The 20744-nt window shown below is 35.3% G+C and overlaps 1 protein-coding gene across 6 annotated transcripts in view; it reads right to left on the reverse strand.

The window, feature by feature from the left end:
- The window catches only part of DDHD1 (DDHD domain containing 1), a 114627-nt gene that overhangs the window by 48503 nt on the left and 45380 nt on the right, over positions 1 to 20744 (reverse strand). For 2 of the 6 annotated variants that reach the window (XM_008957059.4, XM_008957060.4), the window contains exons 2-5: positions 11086 to 11259; positions 10433 to 10453; positions 3517 to 3618; positions 865 to 993 (exon numbers count right to left, since the gene is read on the reverse strand). In XM_008957059.4, coding sequence (XP_008955307.2) covers positions 865 to 993; positions 3517 to 3618; positions 10433 to 10453; positions 11086 to 11259 — 426 coding nt within the window. The remainder of the gene's footprint in view (positions 1 to 864; positions 994 to 3516; positions 3619 to 10432; positions 10454 to 11085; positions 11260 to 20744) is intronic. The other 4 variants (XM_008957061.4, XM_003831703.5, XM_003831704.5 and 1 more) reach the window with 2 other exon arrangements.

Genomic DNA, 20744 nt, shown 5'->3' on the forward strand with positions numbered 1-20744 from the left:
TATCAAACTTTAAAATTCTTTTTACATTTATTTTTTGATAATGCTCTCACATCTTTCCCAGGTATCATTCTCTCTTTTCTTTCATTTAGTCAAACTTCTCTAAACAGTTGTCAGGCCAGGCACTGTATTTCAAGCCTGTAACCCCAGAGCTTTGGGAGACCAAGGCGAGAGGATGGCTTGTGCCCAAAAATTTGAGACCAGCCTGGACAACACAAGGAGACTCCGTTTCTACAAAAAAATTAAAAAAATTAGCTGGGCATAGTGATGCATCCCTGTAATCCTAGTTACTGAGGAGGCTGAGTTTGGAGGATTGCTTGAGCCCAGGAATTAGTTCCAGGTTATGATGTGCTATGATCACACCACTGTACTCCAGCCTGGGAGACAGAGTGAGACCCCATCTTAAAAATAAAAGAAGAAAAAAAAAAGGAGTTGTCTATTCTCATTGCTTCCATTGCTTCACCTTCTACTTACGCTTCAACCCATGCTGATCTGGTTTCTGCCCCATCAATCCATCTAAGTCACCAGTGACCTCCAGGTCACTAAATACAATGGAAAACTTTCAGTCCTCAACTTCCTTGACACTATATTTCAACTGCCACATTTTAGGTTTAACAGCTTTTGTGCTTTTAGAAGTATAAAAGATATTTATTAATTTTGTCAAATCATTCTAAATATATAATTATTCCTTGATGAACACATGTCAACTCAATCAACTTAGTAAAAGTTTCATTTAAAAAGGAATCTGTCACTAAATTTAATATACTCAAAACATACTAAAAACAGAATATGAATTGTCTATTTTGAATATGAGAGAAAGTCAGATTCCCAAAATTTTGATAAGCTCTAGTAATATTTAACAATTACCTTTAGAAAATCCCAGTTTTTGGGTAACTGTTCTTGCAATTTTAGATGTTGTTGCATCACTATAAAGATATACTTCATCCACACTGTGCCAGTCCACATGGTTTCGACTCAACTTGAAACTATGAACAGCTATTGCAAAAAGGAAAAGCTAATTTGAAGGTCTCCAAGACAAACTTTATTTGTTTGAAGAATTATAACACTTAGATTTTAAAATCAATATGTTATCTAAAAAACTCAGATATGGAACTTAATTCAGTAAAACACTATTTCACATAAAAAAAGTTATGTGAAGCAAGTAATGGATAGGGACTTTATTTTATAAATGATTAATCCTGCTACAGGGAATGGCAACTTTTCAAACCATTGAGTGACTTAACTATCATAATTTTAACCTCTAATATACAGCTTCTATGTGTTTTGATAATTAACTGCTTTCCTGGGTGATGTGGCTGACTCTTCATTGGGTCTAAGGCATATATACCTGAAGCCCTCAATAGCTTTGACAGAGCAACTTAACTTCAGTTTCTTCTACTGATTTTACTAAAAATATCAAAGGATTTGTAAAAATTTCACTAAGTGGCCAGGTGCAGTGGCTCACACCTGTAATCCCAGCACTTTGGGAGGCCGAGGCAGGCGGATCACGAGGTCAGGAGATCGAGACCATCCTGGCTAACACGGTGAAACCTCGTCTCTACAAAAATACAAAAAAAAATTAGCCGGGCGTGGTGGCGGGCGCCTGTAGTCCCAGCTACTCAGGAGGCTGAGGCAGGAGAATGGCGTGAACCTGGGAGGCGGAGCTTGCAGTGAGCTGAGATCGCGCCACTGCACTCCCGCCTGGGCTACAGAGCAAGACTCCGTCTAAAAAAAAAAAAGAAAAAAATTTCACTAAGTGCTAGACAAAATAAGACTCAGAGGGGAAAAAAATTTACCTTTAAACTGGGGAAAAAAAAATCTATTAGAAAATGAGGTATTTTTGGAATGGATAGTAAAGCCAATAATTACTGGATATTGCTCATCATAGCAGAAATCCAAAATTGAAAGATATTTTAGTAATACAAAATTAAGGAAATGTTTTTCTGCCATGATGTTCAAATCAGTATGGTTGGCTGGGTGCAGTCAGTCACGCCTGTAATCCAGCACTCTGGGAGGCTTAGGCAGGAGGATCACTGGAGCCCAGGAGTTTGATAGCAGCCTGGGCAACAATAATGAGACCCCGTCTCTTAAAAAGAAAACTAAAAAATTAGCTGGGCATGGTGATATGTGCCTGTGGTTCCAGCTACTTGGGAGGCTGAGGCAGGAGGATCGCTTAAGCCCAGGAGGTCAAGCCTGCAATGAGCTATGATCATGCCACTGCACTCTAGCCTGGGCAACACAGAGAGATCCTGTCTCAAAAAAAAAAAAAAAAATCAGTATGGTTGCTGCATTTCTGTAACTGGGGATATGCTTGGCGAAAATGAGGCCTTAAAAAAATTCCAAACCTATTTTCTTTAGGAATTTGTAAGCCCCAGGAGCCAGGGAATGTGTCTTGACCATTTCTTATATATCCCTAGCACCAAACAGAATGTCCTATCACAGTGTCTGGCACATACCACAAATACAGCAATGTTTGTGGAAGTAGTGATAACATATCCATCAATTCATAATTTGATAATTCTTATGTTTTGAGGGCCTTAAGCTTTTCCTTTATAGCTCTGGTATATAGGTAGGAAAAATTAACATACCCATCTTCAGAAAGCTAAGTACCTTCAAATCACTATGCTTGATTTATTTTCTTAAAATTCTTTCAAGGCAAAATATTATCTCCCATTTTACTTACAAAAATACAGAGGTACAAAGAGACAAACTGACCTGCCACAGAGTTAGCTACTGGCAGAGTCTAACTCTACTGATTTAAAGATGGGCTGAAAATAACCTCAAGCTAAATATAAAAAGATATAGCTCTGGTCAAGATGTATGATCATAAGACATTTTTATGAAAACCTATTCCCTACTAGGATACAAGTACATTATGAGGAATTGTACTTCTTAGTTATATTAAATATGCAACTTCAGAAGTTTATGAAAAACCAATTTATATTTTACTTACCTGCCACGGCACATTACTAACACTGTACACCAGATCAAGATTCAATTAACATAATAAACATAAATTATATCTTCGGTTCCAAAGAAAATAATGTATAAGGTCAGCTTTTTAAATAAAAGAGCTTTTCATAAACTAAAAAAAATCTTTTGCAAGGGTTTAACAATCACTTTTCTAATTACATATCTGATCCACGCCACTATTTCAAGCTCTTATATGTTTCTAAACCACATTTTTGTTAAAATAGTTGTGAGCAACAGATGCTTAAAACGTTAAACTATGAGATCAAGATATTTAGAGATGAGTGTTAAGCGAGAAAAATTATTTTCCTCTTTAAATCATCCATATACCATCTTAAACCATTTTAATGTTGGGGAACATCTGAATATCCTGTTACTGGACTATACACACTGTTTACCAATATTTATACACATAATAAAGTAGCAGTAAACAAACTAATACAATGGACACATTTTTAAAAAACTAATAATTTCTATGCTTTAAATGCAACTGAATACCATAAGCCAGGAATATAACTACATGGAGAAATAAAACTACAATTACTGTACCTTGGGAATGCTTTCGTTTAAGACCTGTCGCATCTGTACTCTCCTTATATCTTCTCCATTTGAACAGAGAAGGGAGGGAGAAGGGAGGGAGGTGGTAGACAACTAAGAAAGCAAAAACACTGAGCTTCAAAGTAAATTTTAAATGAGATTTGCCATTTTGCCTTTTTGTTCTAGTATTAACTTTAAAAAATGAGTTGTATTTGAAAAACATTATTCTAAATGCTTCATTTATATGATTTCTAAGAATCAGTAAAGCAAAACATTAGTATAATGTTTATCAAATAGCTGCTGTTACTGAAAGAAAAAAGGCAAATAATATCTAAATTTATTAAAAACAACTGTGATTATCATGTTTAATGTCTTTGCATAGAAAGAATTTTTAAAAAAGAACATAACATTTTCAAATGCCAAGAGATTTATAAACTCCATCTTTACAACACTAAGGTTATTTACTCTCACCAAATTTGTGACTGACACAGCCAACAGCTGATGTACAAATTGAAAATGCAATAAATAACATTTTACATATCTAATGCAACCTTCCTGAGAAGATACCACAGCATACATTCTACTAGATGCTTTCCACTGCTGAAGTATAAGGGAACCTTCCCTTAGGGAAAAAAAAAAATTCTTTTCTCAACTCCATTCAAGTTCTTAAAAGACTTTAAAAAACAAAACTTTTACTAAAAAACAAAAATCAAACTGGAAGCTCTGCTTTTAACTTTGCTTTTGAAAAGACTGTAATAAAATAATGAAAAAAGTCATTAGTAAAAATGTATGCTGTGACAGCTTGTAAGCACTAAACAGACAACATAGAGTAAAGCTAGGCACAGACTTGATATTTGGCAAATCAGTAGATAACCTTAAAGTCAACATTTTCCCTGTCAAATTTTGGTAGTTATATAAATTTCTTTATATTTTAAGTAAGCAATTATTTAAAAGTTCACTTGAACTTGAACCTTACAAATTAGTTTCTCACCAGTTAATAAATTACAGGATCTTTATGATTAGCTCAAATTCATGTTCAAATACATTTGATTTTCATCCTCACTCCCTTCTATATTAATGTGACATTCAAAGGTTAAATACTGCTCAAATACAAAAATATTTAATTCCTGTTTTATAATACTAGAAATGTAACAAATCTGTTGAATATGCAGATGTAGTATATGCAAAGATTTGTGTAATAAAAGTAATTGAGAAATGCTTACAAGACACAATAACTATATCTATATGTAATTAGATGGCTACAAAAACTATAAACTGGAACTAAAAGCTGTGCTACGTCAGGATTATAAAAACATTTCCTTGTCACAGAGAGGTAGAAAATGACAACTGATGCAATTTTCTTCACTGAAAATGTTTCTTCTTTCATGTGCCTTCTGGTCAGTTACTGAGGAGCAGATGTACCACTTAGACCAGGAAACAGTTTTAAACAAAAAATTCATTAGGAAAAAGATGCTAATATATCAAAGTAAATCAAACTGACACAAACTTGAGACTTTACTGCTTGAAACAAAAACTAGATTTTGTAGATCTGGTAGTAAAACTAACGTGAACCAATTCCATATTATTAAATATTAAAAGAGAACGAAATGGGAAATGTATGGACCACTTGACCATGTTTTAAAATTATGTAAACGCTTTCGGAAAGCTAGCCAAGATACACAAATGAAGGCTTTCTTTTCTAAAAGAATAGTATAATTTAAGGATTAATAAAAAGACAAACACCCCTATACACAGAGAAACAAAGAAAAAAATTTTTTTCATCCTCCAGAGAAACATATTTAAAACATTTTCACAAAATTAAACAGACATGGTTCTTTCTTTTCAAATGTAATTCTTATTTTCACTTGAAAGTCATTTGCTTTATTTATTACACATCCTGTAGCATACAGAGCTTAACTTTTTCAACCCAAAGCACAGAATTAGGGGTACTATGATAAGTACAGTAGAGGAAAAAAAGAGTTTACTATCAATCCAAACAAAGATCACTGTTAAAGAAAATTCAAGTGCCAGAAAGCACTATTTAATTTTCTTTTTTTAAAATACAGTTTTAATTAGAAATTCTTACATAGTATTAGCAAAAGATGCATAACCTCAAAACACAACTGCAAATGCTAATTTATTAGTGCTAACATTTAATAAAAATTAATATGTTAAAGTCTTACATAGCAATGAAAAAGGTTTAAAACACTAAAAATATTTCCAATAAATTTCCTTACTATATCTTAAAGAAACTTTCTGCATTATATAATTCTGAAAGCACAAGAGTATCACGAAAGAGGGTTACTGCTGCTGATGACATACTAATTCCTACAACAGAAAAACTAACTTTTCCCTTTAGAAAAGCTGGCAACCTGAAAAATTCCAACCCCAGGGAAGCAGTCTTACACATCTCTAACCTGCCAACTATAATGAGAAAATTTCTGGCAATCTTTCTTGGACCTCAGAGAAATAAAGTTAGATAAATTTATAAAAATTAAATAATAACTAAAAGCTAGAAGGTGGGAATCCTCTTAGTCACCAAAGAGAGAAGAAAAGGAAAGCTAGTTAGAAGGTGAGCACCCCTCCATCTTTTTAATCGAGCTTTGAAATGCTATGTTCACAGTATGGGGTATATTTATTCAGCTACAGTGATAGGAATACACACTTCATCCACCAACTTGTTAAATGTCATAAATCTTTACAGAGACACCAACACCTGTGCTGCTATGGCACCTGAAATTACCTGGAACAGTAAGAATTCCAATCTTTTACTTTCAATTTATCTGTGATTTTTATAGTCAGGTCTTGCGTTCTTAAACAATCTGTCACTTTGCCTTTTAATTGGAGTATTAATTATCTTATATATACAAATATATTTATATTTGTTGTTATTGATATGGGTGAATAGGTCTGCCATTTTTCCATTTATTTTTCTCTTTGTCCCATCTGTTTTTTGTATCTCTGTTCCTTTTTCTTGGTTTATTTTGGGTTAATTGAATATTTTTTAGTATTCCATTTTAATTCCTCTACTAGACTTAAACTTTGTATTTTGGAATAATTTTAGACTTAACAGAAAATAGCAAAAATAGTACAGGGAGCTATGACATATCCTTCATCCAGCTTCTCCTAATGTTAGCATCTTGCATAACTACAGTATAATTATCAAAACTATGACATTAACAGTGGTACAATACTATCAACTAATATACAGACTTTATTCAGGTTTCTCTAGTTTTTCCACTAGTATCTTTTTCTGTTCTACGATCCAATCTAGGGTACCACATTGCATTTTGTTGTCATGTCTCCTTAGTCTATTCTGTGACAAATTCCTCAATATTTACTTGTCTTTCATGACCTTGACACTTTTGAAGACTGCTGGTCAGTCAGTTGTTTTGTAGAATCACCCTCAGTACGAGTTTTCTCACGATTGCATTGACTTTACTCATTTTTTGGGCAGAGTGATGTGCTGCACTTACCCATTCAGTTCAACCTATTTTTTACTGATTACTATGCATGTTTGGATAAATAAGATGTAAAATGAGTGAAACGCTAATCCAGCAGTAGATTTAAGTATTAATGTTTACCAAATTACTTGTTGACGTCTTGATTTCTATTTTTATGTTTCATCCCAAGTGAAACAGTAGGCTTTCATTTGTTAAACTGCTAAACATTTTCTAGCCCAGGAGGTAGGGTAAGAAGAAAATCAATTTTCATTTTAACTCTCACAGAGAACTAAATTTAGATTAAAGTATCTAAATCACAAAGTCATTATCTCTTTGTGGGTTATCTTTATTTGTATGCTACAAAGAGTTACACACTGTACCAAATTTTCATGTTTTTTTTAATTCAATGCTCATTTTGAGATTAGTAAGGAAAGTTAATAAGGAGGAAAAGATTAAATACAGTTGGCACTCCTGATCTGCAGATTCAACCAACCACAGACCAAAAATATGTGGGGAAAAAAACAATAAAACATAAAAATAAAAAATATTATCAATCAAAAACCAACACGGTGTACAACTATTTACATGGCATCACATAGTATTAGGTATCATAAATAATCTAGATATTATTTGAAATATACAAGACAGAGCTGGGCACAGTGACTCACACCTGTAATCCTGGCACTTTGTGGGGGCTGAAGCAGGAGGAACACTTGAGCCCAGGAGTTCAAGACCAGCCTGGGCAACATAGTGAGACCCTGTCTCTACAAAAAATTAAAAAAAAAAATTAGCCTGGTGTGGTAGTATACACCTTCTTGGGAGGCTGAGGTGGGAGGGTCCGGGAGCCCGGGAGTTAGAAGCTGCAGTGAGCTGTGATTATGCCACTGCACTGCAGCCTGGGTGACAGAGAAAGACCCTGTCTCCAAAAAGTAAAATAAAATATATAAGAGGATGCTCACAGGTTACATGCAAGTACCACTCCATTTTATTAAAGGGACTTGGATGTCCTCAGATTTTGGTATCTGGTGGTGGTAGGGGGTACCTAAAACCAATCCCCCACAAATACCAAGGGACAACTGTACAGCTAATCTGTTTGTGGCAAGAACAACCCTAACCAAACAGCCAAGGTCAGAAGAAAAAGGAATTATTATTTATTTTAATGTCCCTGAAGGCAAGAACTATTAGTTTCTTTGATATTCCCTAGAGCATTTAATAAACATCCCTGAATACAGTATTTTAAAATGTTTTAAATTATTAAATGAGGTTTTTCCAGAAAGCCTTATGTGAATAATTCCACTGCCTTGTGATTATCTACTCACTTTATTCCAAATATCTTTTCAGAATATGTAATATTGACTGTCTACTACTATGTCTTCTTGTACTTACTCTTTTGTAACTGTTTTCATCTGTTGGCTTTGTCTACTCTAACAGGCTTAAAACTCCTTGAGGGTAGAAACCTTGTCAATTTCTTTCACAAAAGTGCCTACCACATTACTATACATGGCATCATTCAAAATCTGACAATATGAATAGTCAAGGCTTTATACATGAGAAAATCTAGGTGGAAAGGGTATTTTCCTCCCTCAAACTAATGAAGTATAAAATTTCAGAAGCTTAGAGCTAACAGTAAATTAAAAAGATTATAATATTTTTTAGTCTTTGTAGTTACAAATTTGAATGATTTTCCCAACAACGGTAGCTTTTTGGATAGCAAATGTTCTTTCCTTAGGACTTGTTATTATTTTCAAATGTCCTACACAATTTCCCATAATTTTCAAAGCCAAATGTAACAAGATATAAATATATGTTTAATATTGAATAAAAATAAAGTGACCAAAAATTATGACAAAGATATGTTCAGTTGAACACATCTTTGCTAATAACAGAACATGCTGAATCTTATATGCCACAGTACATTATAAAAACAAATTTTCTTCTAATGAACCTCAAAGAATCAACATTTTTGAAAGATTACAATGCAAAAGTGTTCTAATAATTTAATAATTTTCCATTACTAATTAAAATTTTACTACTCCATGTATATCCATAAAGATAACAAAAAATATTACAATATCCTAGAGATTGCTACCCTAGAACTGATATATACACTCACACATACACATACGCAAAGACATTCTAAAAAATGTACTCAGACAAATAAACCATCTTCTTACATCAGTCTTATTTAAATTCAAACACTTTGAGAAAAACTGAGGTATCTTGCTACATTTAGCATTTAGGCAGGAAGCAGAAGTAAAAAGTACATATTAAATTCTAATTTTTATTGTAGTAAAAACAAGATTAGAAACAGACAGAATCTAGAGAAGAAACAGAGCTGATTATTAATCTCCACAGGATGACTTAGCAAATGGAAAAAAAAAAGTTCTGAACATAGAATGAGAAAGGGGAACCATCTACTTGTATTTTTCATACTCATCCTCTTTCTCCTCCAAGCTCCTGGATTTTTTTCATGTGTTAATAATAAGAAATTCAGGTGGCTAAACTGGGTTTGTGATGGTGAACTGACATTTTTGAGGCAGAAGACTTAGGGGAATTAACAGAAGGAAAAAAAAATCTGGAACTCTGACTTCTCCAATGGCAATACGATTATTTTATGATAAAAGGTCTATCCTTCAAATACTATGAAGTAGACTTTTGAAATTATTCTGACCAATAGTGATGAGAAGTTATGAAATATTTCAGTCACTACCATAAGATCACAGGTATATAAAACTTGCTATTTTTACTATAAGGAGAACAAAGTATTATATGGCAATCTGTAGAAACATACCTAGAGCTTTTACACTGGGCTGCTCCTTATTTATTGATATGTAAGAACCTTTAGTTTAAATTTTACAGTGAAATAAGGACATATTTGATTCTACCAATTAGGAAAATATATTTAGAATTTCCAGAGTATGGTATCTGGCACATAAAAGACAACTATTATTATATAAATTTGTTAGCTTTAATTGCTAATTTATTCAGAAGTCACAAGTTTCCTCAGTTATATAGACTTTTAATCAACTAGATGCAAATGATATTTTAATTTGATATAAGCTAAACTACACAGTTTCCTTGCTTGTGACAAATGTATACATATGTTCAGAGAGGTAAGAGAGAGCAAAGAGTGGAAGAGAGAAAAAATATGGAGTGTTACTAACAAGAAGAAGAAAAAAATCCCCTGCCAACTTAAAGCTTAGTGCTGACATTAATTATGTTATGTAAACAATTACTTCCAACCACATAATTCGTTTTTTTCAAGCTTCATTCTGTAAATCACCTGATCAATATTGAGTTTTTCTGCTTTAGAGATGTTTTAGGAGGGGAAGGGAAAAAATCAATTAATATTTTAATTCACTAGATTCAGTAGAGCTTGCCAAGAAACCTCCCAAATAAAGGCTAGCATGGATGAAGAAACGGTTTTAGAAGAAAAACTTCAGACAAATCTACAAATTCTAATCTACCTGTACAGTTATACTCACCAGAATAGTTGATCCCACTGCCTGCAGTAAATGGAACAATAGAAGTATTTTTAACTTTACCACATATTTTGAAGTTTACTCAAGATTTAGACACACAATGAAAATGTGGCAATCTTAGCTACTATACAGTATTTTTAACTGTTACAAAAATATGCAAGTGCTGAATAAAGAAATGTAATGAGTAGATTGTTTCAAATTAAAACTTGATATGGTTTTCAATAGGGGATAGCTAAGAGATACACAAAGATAATTAAAGATTTTTTTTTTTGAACTTCAGGAAAAGAACATTGAAATATTAATGAAACTTGTCTTGATATAACGACAAGGAATTTTTGGGTTAAGTTCAATTTCCTTTGATAACTAAAAAATTACTAAAAAAGATTAAATAGGGAGTGCATTGTAACAATCTGTACATTTATAGTAAACTGTGTTAATATCATGACACTTACCATACATATTAAAATAAAAATTGAGATAGTTCAGATATTTATAGTAGTTAATTTTTAAATTCTAGAATAATCAAATGTTTAAAAAAATCAAATTTTCTAATTCTAAACCTCCTGAATTATTATGTCAAATTTACAAACCACTCTAAACTTTATCAACAACTTACTTGGTTTGTAGAATATATTAAACGTATCAATTGATCTTACCATCTTTTCCATCTATGGATTTTGACACTTCAATATCGAAATTTTCCTGCATCTGCTGGCCCCTAAAACAATTGAGATGTTCTTGCTCAATTAAATTACTTTCTTCCTCTTCTAGAGGCTGCCAAGTGCCGTCAATAAACCACTGTCCACGCATTACTGGTATTTTATCAGCCTCTGAAAAAGAGAAATCACAGAATTATACACATTTTAAGATTCAACTTCCCCAAAAGAGACACAGTATCTACAATCTTATATTTTGCTACTGCTGTCACAAAAACAGGTTTTCATGACCCAATACAATCATCTAAACTTTTATTTGTGTTTATTTTGAGATATTTATCTTGCTCTGTTGCCCAGGATAGAGTGCAGTGGTGTGACCACAGCTCACTGCAGCCTTGACCTTCCAGGCTAATTTTTATATTATTCTGGTAGAGATGTGGTTTTGCCGTGTTGCCCAGACTGGTCTCAAACTCCTGGGCTCAAGAGATGCGACCACCTTGGCCTCCCAAAGTGCTAGGATTACAGGTATGAGCTGCTGCGCCTGGCCCATTTAAAGTTGTAAAATCCAGATTTTACATATTTTACATTTTAAAATCTATGGCATATACTTTTACTTATATTAAATTATTATGCCTAAAAATCACTTTAGCACTAGAAAGATAGATGAGCAGCTATGTATATAATTGAGACTCTGAATAACCAAAATTAGTAGGCTAAGGGTTTGTTAAAACGAGTTTCATGCAAGGCTCTGATGATAGTTCCAATGTCTTAGAAAATATTAATATAAAATCCAGACTAGTGTTTAGAAATAGTGTGTGTGGTAGTAGTGTGTGACACTTTTTAGAGCTGCCTTGGAGACTAGAGGCTTCTAGTACATATACAGGATAAATGAAACTATTATATTAGTAAATATTTCATCTACTTTAGGGAAAAAAATCAAGAAAAACTTTCTTGGCTAACTTTTGATGAAACACTATTCCTAGAAACCCAAGACTTTTAGTTGTTATTTAAAATAAACCACAACTGTCAGCTAAACTATCTTGAATTCTTTAAAACTTTTTTTAATAAAGCAAAAATAAAATAAAAATAACAAAACCCTAAAAGTAAAAAGCAAAATGAAACAAATGGATCTAATTATGTAGAATGCTGGTGGTTTAATCATATAAAGAGAAATTATTTCAAGTGAATTTAAAACTCCGTCATTTGTACATACATATTTGGAAATAAAATATGGAGAAAAAGAACTGCAAACATCTTAAACCTTTTGCAATAACCATATTGTTAGTAATACTATTTGTATTACTAATTTGAAACTGTAGGTTAAGATGAATGTATTAATTTTATTAATATCATTAGGAACCTAGATTTTAAGCATAAGACAAAAGAGATACAAATATAAAAATCAAATAAATAAAAAAGCTTGTAATCATAAATTTTAATTAGAAACTTCAGTATGGACTAGTGATGTATTTTCTCTTTGTAAAAATGTCCTAGTAAAGGCCTAGAACTGAAGACAAACCCAGTATAAGTGAACACTCCTAATATAAAGATTGTGAACTATAAATATCATTTCCCATTAAAAGAAACCAAGAGTCCTTGAAAAAAATGGCTAACTTCAGGTTTGAGACAAGAAATATACTAGATGATCTTGAGACATCTTGTCATACCAGATTTGTACTGTGATGTATTTAAAATTTTCTATTATGTGTTTCTATTGCTACTTGCATTCTCCTATATTCTGCTATAGTGATTCTGGTATATTTAGGTGTTTGCTGTGTCATTTGGTACCTAGATACCAAAAAATATTATAACTTCATTGTGAATTATGGCTTTAACCATTATAAATATACTCTGTCATACTGAATAGTTTTTGCCTGGATTCTACTTTGTTTAGCAAAATGGAAACTCCTGATTTCTTCTTTTTTCCATTTGCCTGTAATATCATATACATTCCTTTATTTTTGATGGTTGGAATCACTGTTTTATATGTCTCTTGTGTAAGGCATAGAATTGGGTTTTGCTTTATAAAGCCATTTGAACACCTTTTTATTTTAATAGATGAGTTAAGCCCATTTATGTTTACTAATATGATTGACATATTTGAACTCAACTCTATCTTTATAGTTACCATGTTTGTTATTCATACTTATTCTTTTTTTTCCTTTATGTGGTATTTCTGCTATTTTTTTATTTTTTGTACTTTCTTTTGGTAGTTGGGAAAATTTTAATTTTTTGTTCCAGTGGTTCTCTCTCTCTCTCTCCTGTGGTGGTGGTGGTGGTGGTGTGTGTGTATGTGTGTGTGTTTTAGAGTAACCCAAATCGACTTTTTGCTTACTTTACCTTTTATTATCTAGTCAATCCATTTAAAAGGTATTGTATGACTCTCACTTATTACCTATATTGTGGAGAATAATCTTAATTCTTTGTTCACCCACTTATTTTTAGTTTTATTCTTTTTACTTTGTCAGAACATATAAAAATTACATCTATGTCCCCAACACTGTTTTAAGTCTTGGATCTACATTTAAATATAGTAAATTATCACCACATATTTCCTACATTCTTGTGTGTTCAAACTGTTTATCTGATACTCTAAAGACAGGTTGGCTAGCTTGTGCTTTATTTCTTTGAGTTTTTAAAAATGGTGCTCTACTGTAGCCTTCCTTTGAATATTGTTCTAGGCCAGGTGCAGTGACTCATGCCTGTAATACCAGCACTCTGAGAGGCCGAGGCAGGTGGATCACTTGAGGTCAGGAGATCAAGACCAGCCTAGCCAACACAGCAAAACCCCAGCTCTACTAAAAATATAAAAATTAGCTGGGCATGGTGGTGCATACCTATAATCCCAGCTACAGGAGGCTGAGGCATGAGAATTACTTGAACCTGGGAGGCGGAGGTTGCAGTGAGCCAAGATCATGCCCCTGCACTCCAGCCTGGGTGACAGAGTGAGACCAAAAAAAAAAATATTGTTCTTAAGGAATCTGATGTCAGCCTGATTTTATTAATAATATAATCTTTTTTCCCCTCTCAAGAGGCCCAGGAAAAAAGTCTTTAAAATCTAACAGTTTTACTAGGCTATGACTCAGAGCTGTTCTGTATTAATCTGTCCATGATGGGGCCTTTTAATATGTAAAATTTGAAATTTCCTATTATTTCTGGAAAGTGTTGAGTTATGGTTTAATTAGTTCTGTTCTAGTGATTTGCTTTTCTTCTTTAGGGACTCCAATTTTAAGTATGTTAGGTCTTCTTTTGCCTGTATTGAATTTAAACTACTTTTTACATTCTCTTGGTTGTTTTCCTTCCTTTTATCAATGGCTCTTATTAGATTTTTATTTGAATCTATTCTCCATGGGCACCTTGTAATTAATATACAGTAGTCCCCCCTTATCTGTGGGGGATACATTCCAAGACCCCCACTGGATGCCTGAAGCCTTAAATAGTATTGAACCTTATAATGTTTTTGCAATATATACATATTTATGATAAAGCTTACTTTATAAATTAGGCACAATAAGAGATTAACAACAACTAATAATAAAATCCAACAATTATAACAATGTGCTAGCATCACCACTCTTGCGCTTTGGAGCCATTATTAAATAAAATAAAGGTAACTTGAACACAAGCACTTCAAAACCACCACAGTTGATCTGATAACCAAGACAGCTACTAAATGACTAATGGACCAGTGGCATAAACAGCTGCATATCCTAGACAAAGGAATAACTCCCATCCTGGGCAGGATGGAGCAGGATGGCTGGAGACTTCATCACACCAATCAGAAAAGCATCCAATTTAAAACTTGTAATTGTGGCTGGATACAGTGGCTAATGCCTGTAATCCCAGTACTTTGCGAGGCCGAGGCAGGAGGATCACCTGAGGTCAGGAGATTGAGACCAGACTGGCCAACATGGTGAAACCTCATCTTTACTAAAAATACAAAAATTAGCCAGGCATGGTGGTACACACCTATAGTCCCAGCTACTTGGGAGGCTGAGGCAGGAGAATCACTTGAACCCGGGAGGCGGAGGTTGCAGTGAGCTGAGATCGTGCTGAGAGACAGGACTAGCTGGATTTTCTAGGCTGACTAAGAATCCCTGAGCCTAGCTGGGAAGGTGACTGCATCCACCTTTAAACACGGGGCTTGCAACTTAGCTCACACCCGACCAATCAGGTAGTAAAGAGAGCTCACTAAAAAGCTAATTAGGCAAAAACAGGAGGTAAAGAAATAGCCAATCATCTGTTGCCTGAGAGCACAGCGGGAGGGACAATGATCAGGATATAAACTCAGGCATTCAAGCCGGCAACAGCTACCCTCTTTGGGTCCCCTCCCTTTGTATGGGAGCTCTGTTTTCACTCTATTAAATCTTGCAACTGCACTCTTTTCTGGTCCGTGTTTGTTACGGCTCGAGCTGAGCTTTCATTCCCCATCCACCACTGCTGTTTGCCACCATCGCAGACCCGCCGCTGACTTCCATCCCTCCGGATCCGGCAGGGTGTCTGCTGTGCTCCTGATCCAGCGAGGCGCCCACTGCTCCTCCCGACTGGGCTAAAGGCTTGCCATTGTTCCTGCACAGCTAAGTGCCCGGGTTCATCCTAAATGAGCTGAACACTAGTCACTGGGTTCCAAGGTTCTCTTCCGTGACCCACGGCTTCTAATACAGCTATAACACTCACTGCATGGCCCAAGATTCCATTCCTTGGAATCCGTGAGGCCAAGAACCCCAGGTCAGAGAACGTGAGACTTGCCACCAGCTTGGAAGCAGCCCGCTGCCATCTTGGGAGCTCTGGGAGCAAGGACCCCTGGTAACAGCGCCACTGCACTCCAGCCTGGGTGACAGAGCAAGACTCTGTCTCAAAAAAACCAAAACCAAAAAACAAAAACAATTTAAAATTGCTTATTTCTGGAATTTTCCATTTAATATTTTTGGACTCTAGTTGACTGTGGCTAACTGAAACTGCAGAAAGCGAAACCACAGCTATAAAGCTGGATTACTGTAGTCTTCCGAGATGGCTTTGCCTTTCTCTTCAATTTCTTTCCTGTGTTCAATCAAATTTTGTTGCACTTCTTCCTTTTTCATTTCTTTTCATGTCAGAGTTTAGATTTCTGCTTCTAAGTTTGTGGTTTTTGTAGTATGTTCACAGATTTGTTTGAGAATATTTTATTTGGTTGGAGCACTGAGATGCCCTTTCCCTTTGCATTTGCTTTTTTGGGGAGAAGTTTTATCAACTGAAATACTTTCTTTCAAATTTTTATATTCCTCTTAAAGTAGCTTTGTGTAGCATTTGATTCATTTCTATTCTTGAGCATAGGGTTCTTGGGTTCTTAGTTTAAGAGCATTCACTTCTGCAGATTAGTAAAGAGGAGCGCCTATAATGGACGGTGTTACGGTAGAGTTGTTGGGTGGGGGTTGGGTTGCCGTGCCTTGTTTCTCTTTCATTTCTCTAGAAGCCTCAATTTTATCCCCACTTCCTTCTTTCCTCTTGCTGCCATGCCTCCAAGAGGTGTCGTTCTTTTCTCTGTCTCTTCTAGGAGCAATGCTACTCTGAAGCTGCTGCTTGTGGCCCCTCTCACTTTCATACAGCTTCCTGTAGCTAGTTCTATAAATTACCAAGTCCTAGGCCTGTCTTTGTATCTGGCAACGCTGAGGACTTTTTCTGAGGGTGATGTTGCCTGTGGTTTATTTTAACCTCTGTTCCCTTCTCCTATTTTCTCAGTCTCTTAAGCCTTTCCTTACCCAGCTCTTCCCACTCACAGGTTTGTAGCAGCAACAGGAACCACTGTAATGTGCTATTTCCTTGTATAAAGGTAATTAAAAATTCATGGTATCATCTGTCTTGCGGTAGTGCTGAAAGTGTGAGTTATGTATGGTTTCTGTGTATATATATGTGTGTGTGCATGTGTGTGTGGAGTCCTTTTGTTCTTACAGCTTTTGGGGAGGACATGCGGAGAGATTTAGATTTGGACAGTTGCCATTATCTTCCAGACCCAGAAGCTCATCTCATTTAACAATAATCTTAAAAGGCTATCATTCTCCCAACTTTACAAATGAATAAGCTAAGTCTTAGTGAAACTAAATAATTTGCTTAAAGGCACATAGCTACTAGTAATGTGAGAACCAAGATTCCAACCTAAGTTTGAGTTCAAAGTTCATTCAAGCTCTTTCTACTACATAATACAACCTATACTCTCAAATACAAAATGCATTTTCAGCTCTCATTTAGTTCTCACCTCCCAAGCAGTAGAGGTTCTTTACTGGTGTTCAACCACAAATAGTCATGAAACCCTTAGCTTCCTGGAAAAAAATTGAACAAAACAAAACACACACCCATTTTTCCACCTGCATTCCCTATCACAGTGAATGGAAAGCTGACAGTATTTAGGTGGCTACCCAAGGCAGAAACCTGGGAGTCATCCAAGATGCTGCCTCCTCAAGTACTTCTTACAACTGGACACTAAATGCTGTTTATTCCATCTCCTAAATCACTCTCAAATTCATCCCTTGTTTATCAGGCCTACAGTCATTATTTGAGTTCACACTAATCATTTCTTGTTTTATTTCAGAAGCCTCCTACGTAAACTCAGTATCCCTAGTTTCAACTCTACAACACTCTCACCACCATTACCCAATGCCTACTCACAAGCAAGTGTATATGTAAGTACATGCACATACATTCAGATTCCCTTCATTTACTCTCTCCTCCTTAAAACCCAGAATGTGTTGTGCTGGTTCTTACTTCTGTATCTTGCATATGCTGTTCCTTCTATCTGGGATGCTTGTGCCTATTTTCTACATTTAGCTAGCTTTTATATTTACTTCTTCAGGAAAGCCTTTCTTCACCTTCTATGATTTCACTGAAATAATTCTGTACATGTCTGTCAGTATTTTTCTTAACTGTATTCTATTTAGTCTTCCTCCTTTCTCTGGAATTCTTAGATACAGGTGTTATGTCTTCATACATCTTGAGAACTCAAAAGATAAGAGTAACTATCATAGCTAGGCGTGGTGGCTCAAACCTGTAATCCCAGCACTTAAGGACGCTGAGGTGGGTGGATCATCTGAGGTCACGAGTTCGAGACTAGCCTGGCCAACATGGTGAAACCCTGTCTCTACTAAAAATATAAAATTAGCTGGGCTTGGTGGTAACACGCCTGTAATCCCAGCTACTCAGGAGGCTGAGGCAGAAGAATCTCTTGAACCCGGGAGGCGGAGGCTGCAGTGAGCTGAGATCACACCATCGCACCTGCACTCCAGCCTAGGTGACACAGCGAGAGTCCGTCTCAAAAAAAGAGAAAATAACTAAGTCATTATCCTAATTACAATTGCTAGGAAGAACGGTCTTTATTGAAATCAAAAGAACATGGGTTCTTCTTGACTGAAAAATAATTCTAAGGTTCATTTTCTACTATGCAAATGCTTGAGTGGATCTCATGTGTGAGTAGGAATACATTCGCAATAAAGATATTTATGTGGCCGGGCGCGGTGGCTCACGCCTATAATCCCAGCACTTTGGACTGTCTAATCCAGATCAGCCCCTGAACTATCAAATATCTAATGTATTAATGCACTGTTGCCATCAAACCATCCTTTATGTTTTCTTATAGAAATACATATTCTAAGTTATAATTTAGACCATCAAGCATTTATTTCTCCATTAGGGTAAAGACTATATCCCATAAATCATTTTTTTTTTTTAACAGTAGCTAGGACTGGGTAGCTATTGGTGATAATGACTCTTCCTTCTTCCCTGTAGTTAACGTGCTTACAGCACAGGCATCAGGCTTTTTCTGAATTAGAAAGACAAAAGGCAGCTTGGTACCTGTGTACTGTAGACTTTGAGTTTTCCTGTACAGGTCATGCAAAAGCTGTTATGCATTACTAAGAGGAGGCTAGGTATCTTGGTGTTTTGGTAATTATCTTTAAAGTTTATTACCCCCCTCAAAAAATACATTAGACTCAGCAAATTAAGAATTTTTCACTTTAATGCTTGACATGTAATATACATTGAATTAAAATCCATTTTACAGAAGAGTTGAACAGAAATACAAGGTTTCAGCTATTCAGGTACAATTTCTATGCAACCTCATTTCTTTACAACCTCATTAAAATTAGTCTGGTTATTGAAATGTAATATTGTGGATAATTAAGATATCCCAAAGCTAACTGTCCAATTGAAAGCACAGAACACTTCCTAAAGTATTTAACACTTCCCTTAGTAAACAGAATAGGGTAAATATAAATTTACATTTTCAAGGCATTACCTTAATTTATTATGAAAGGGAGCTTTGTCGTGGAAGCTATATATACTGCTTATATTGAAAGGATTTTGACCACAGAGTAGATGTTAAACATTGTCTGTGTCTCTACTGTCAACTTTGTCTACTGCTAATCTGTATCAGTCTTAGATGAATATAACAAGTTACACAGGGCCTGGCGTGGTGGCTCACACCTGTAATCCCAGCACTCTGAGAGGCCGAGGTGGGCGGATCATGAGGTCAAGAGATCGAGAATATCCTGGCCAACATGGTGAAACCCCGTGTCTCTACTAAAAATACAAAAATTAGCTGGACATGGTGGCGCACTCCTGTAGTCCCAACTACTTGGGAGGCTGAGGCAGAAGAATCGCTTGAACCCGGAAGGCAGAGGTTGCAGTGAGCTGAGATCGTGCCACTGCACTCTAGCCTGGCAACAGAGCGAGACTCCATCTCAAAAAAAAAAAAAAAAAAAGTTACACAGTTTAATGTGACATGAATTGAGCTAGGTAAAATTAATTGCTATATCAAAGCCTTTTCAAACAGGTCTTTTCTCAAATTACCATAAATAAAACCATTTTCTATGGTGACTAAGTTTTTTGCATGCTCTCCATGCCTATGATATTCAACACCTATATCTCTTATTCTACATTACTAATATAACTTACTTATCAATCTGCTTAAAAATATACTTATAATCTGCTTAAAAACATCTATGTCCTTATCGACTATTTTCTACTCCTATTTGTGTAAGTAACATGTGGAATAGTCTTTACAGCATCTATCATCTATACCAGTATAATTTGTGGAGCCTACACATTCTTTATTATTGCAAGACAATGGTAGACGTTCTTCACACCTATCACTAAGCCCTGCTTGACTTTAACAAAACTGGCTGCATGCTATTCATGATACTGAAAATCATGAAGAGTGCCTGAGTATAAAAAAAAGATATGTTAGAGTCACTTGGTAAAGAAATATGTAATAATTTAAAAGTGACTTTCACTTTTTTTTTGTTTTTTGAGACACAGTCTCGCTCTGTCATCCAGGCTGGAGTGCAGTGGCGCGATCTCAGCTCACTGCAACCTCCGCCTCCCAGGTTCAAGCAATTCTCCTGCCTCAGCCTCCAGAGTAGCCAGGAATATAGGGGTGCACCACCACACCTGGCTAACTTTTCTATTTTTTTTTTTTTTTTTTAGTAGTTTCAGGGTTTCGCTATGATAGCCAGGCTGGTCTCAAAACTCCTGACCTCAAGTGATCTGCCTGCTTCGGCCTCCCAAAGTGCTGGGATTACAGGCATATGCCACGACGCCTGGCCATCTTTCACTATTTTTTAAAAAAGGGTTAGAACTAGAAGAAATTATTTATAATGCATATAGCCATTCTATATTTTCTTTTTCTTTTT

Source organism: Pan paniscus, chromosome 15, assembly GCF_029289425.2.
Source record: "Pan paniscus chromosome 15, NHGRI_mPanPan1-v2.0_pri, whole genome shotgun sequence".
Lineage (NCBI taxonomy): Eukaryota > Metazoa > Chordata > Mammalia > Primates > Hominidae > Pan > Pan paniscus.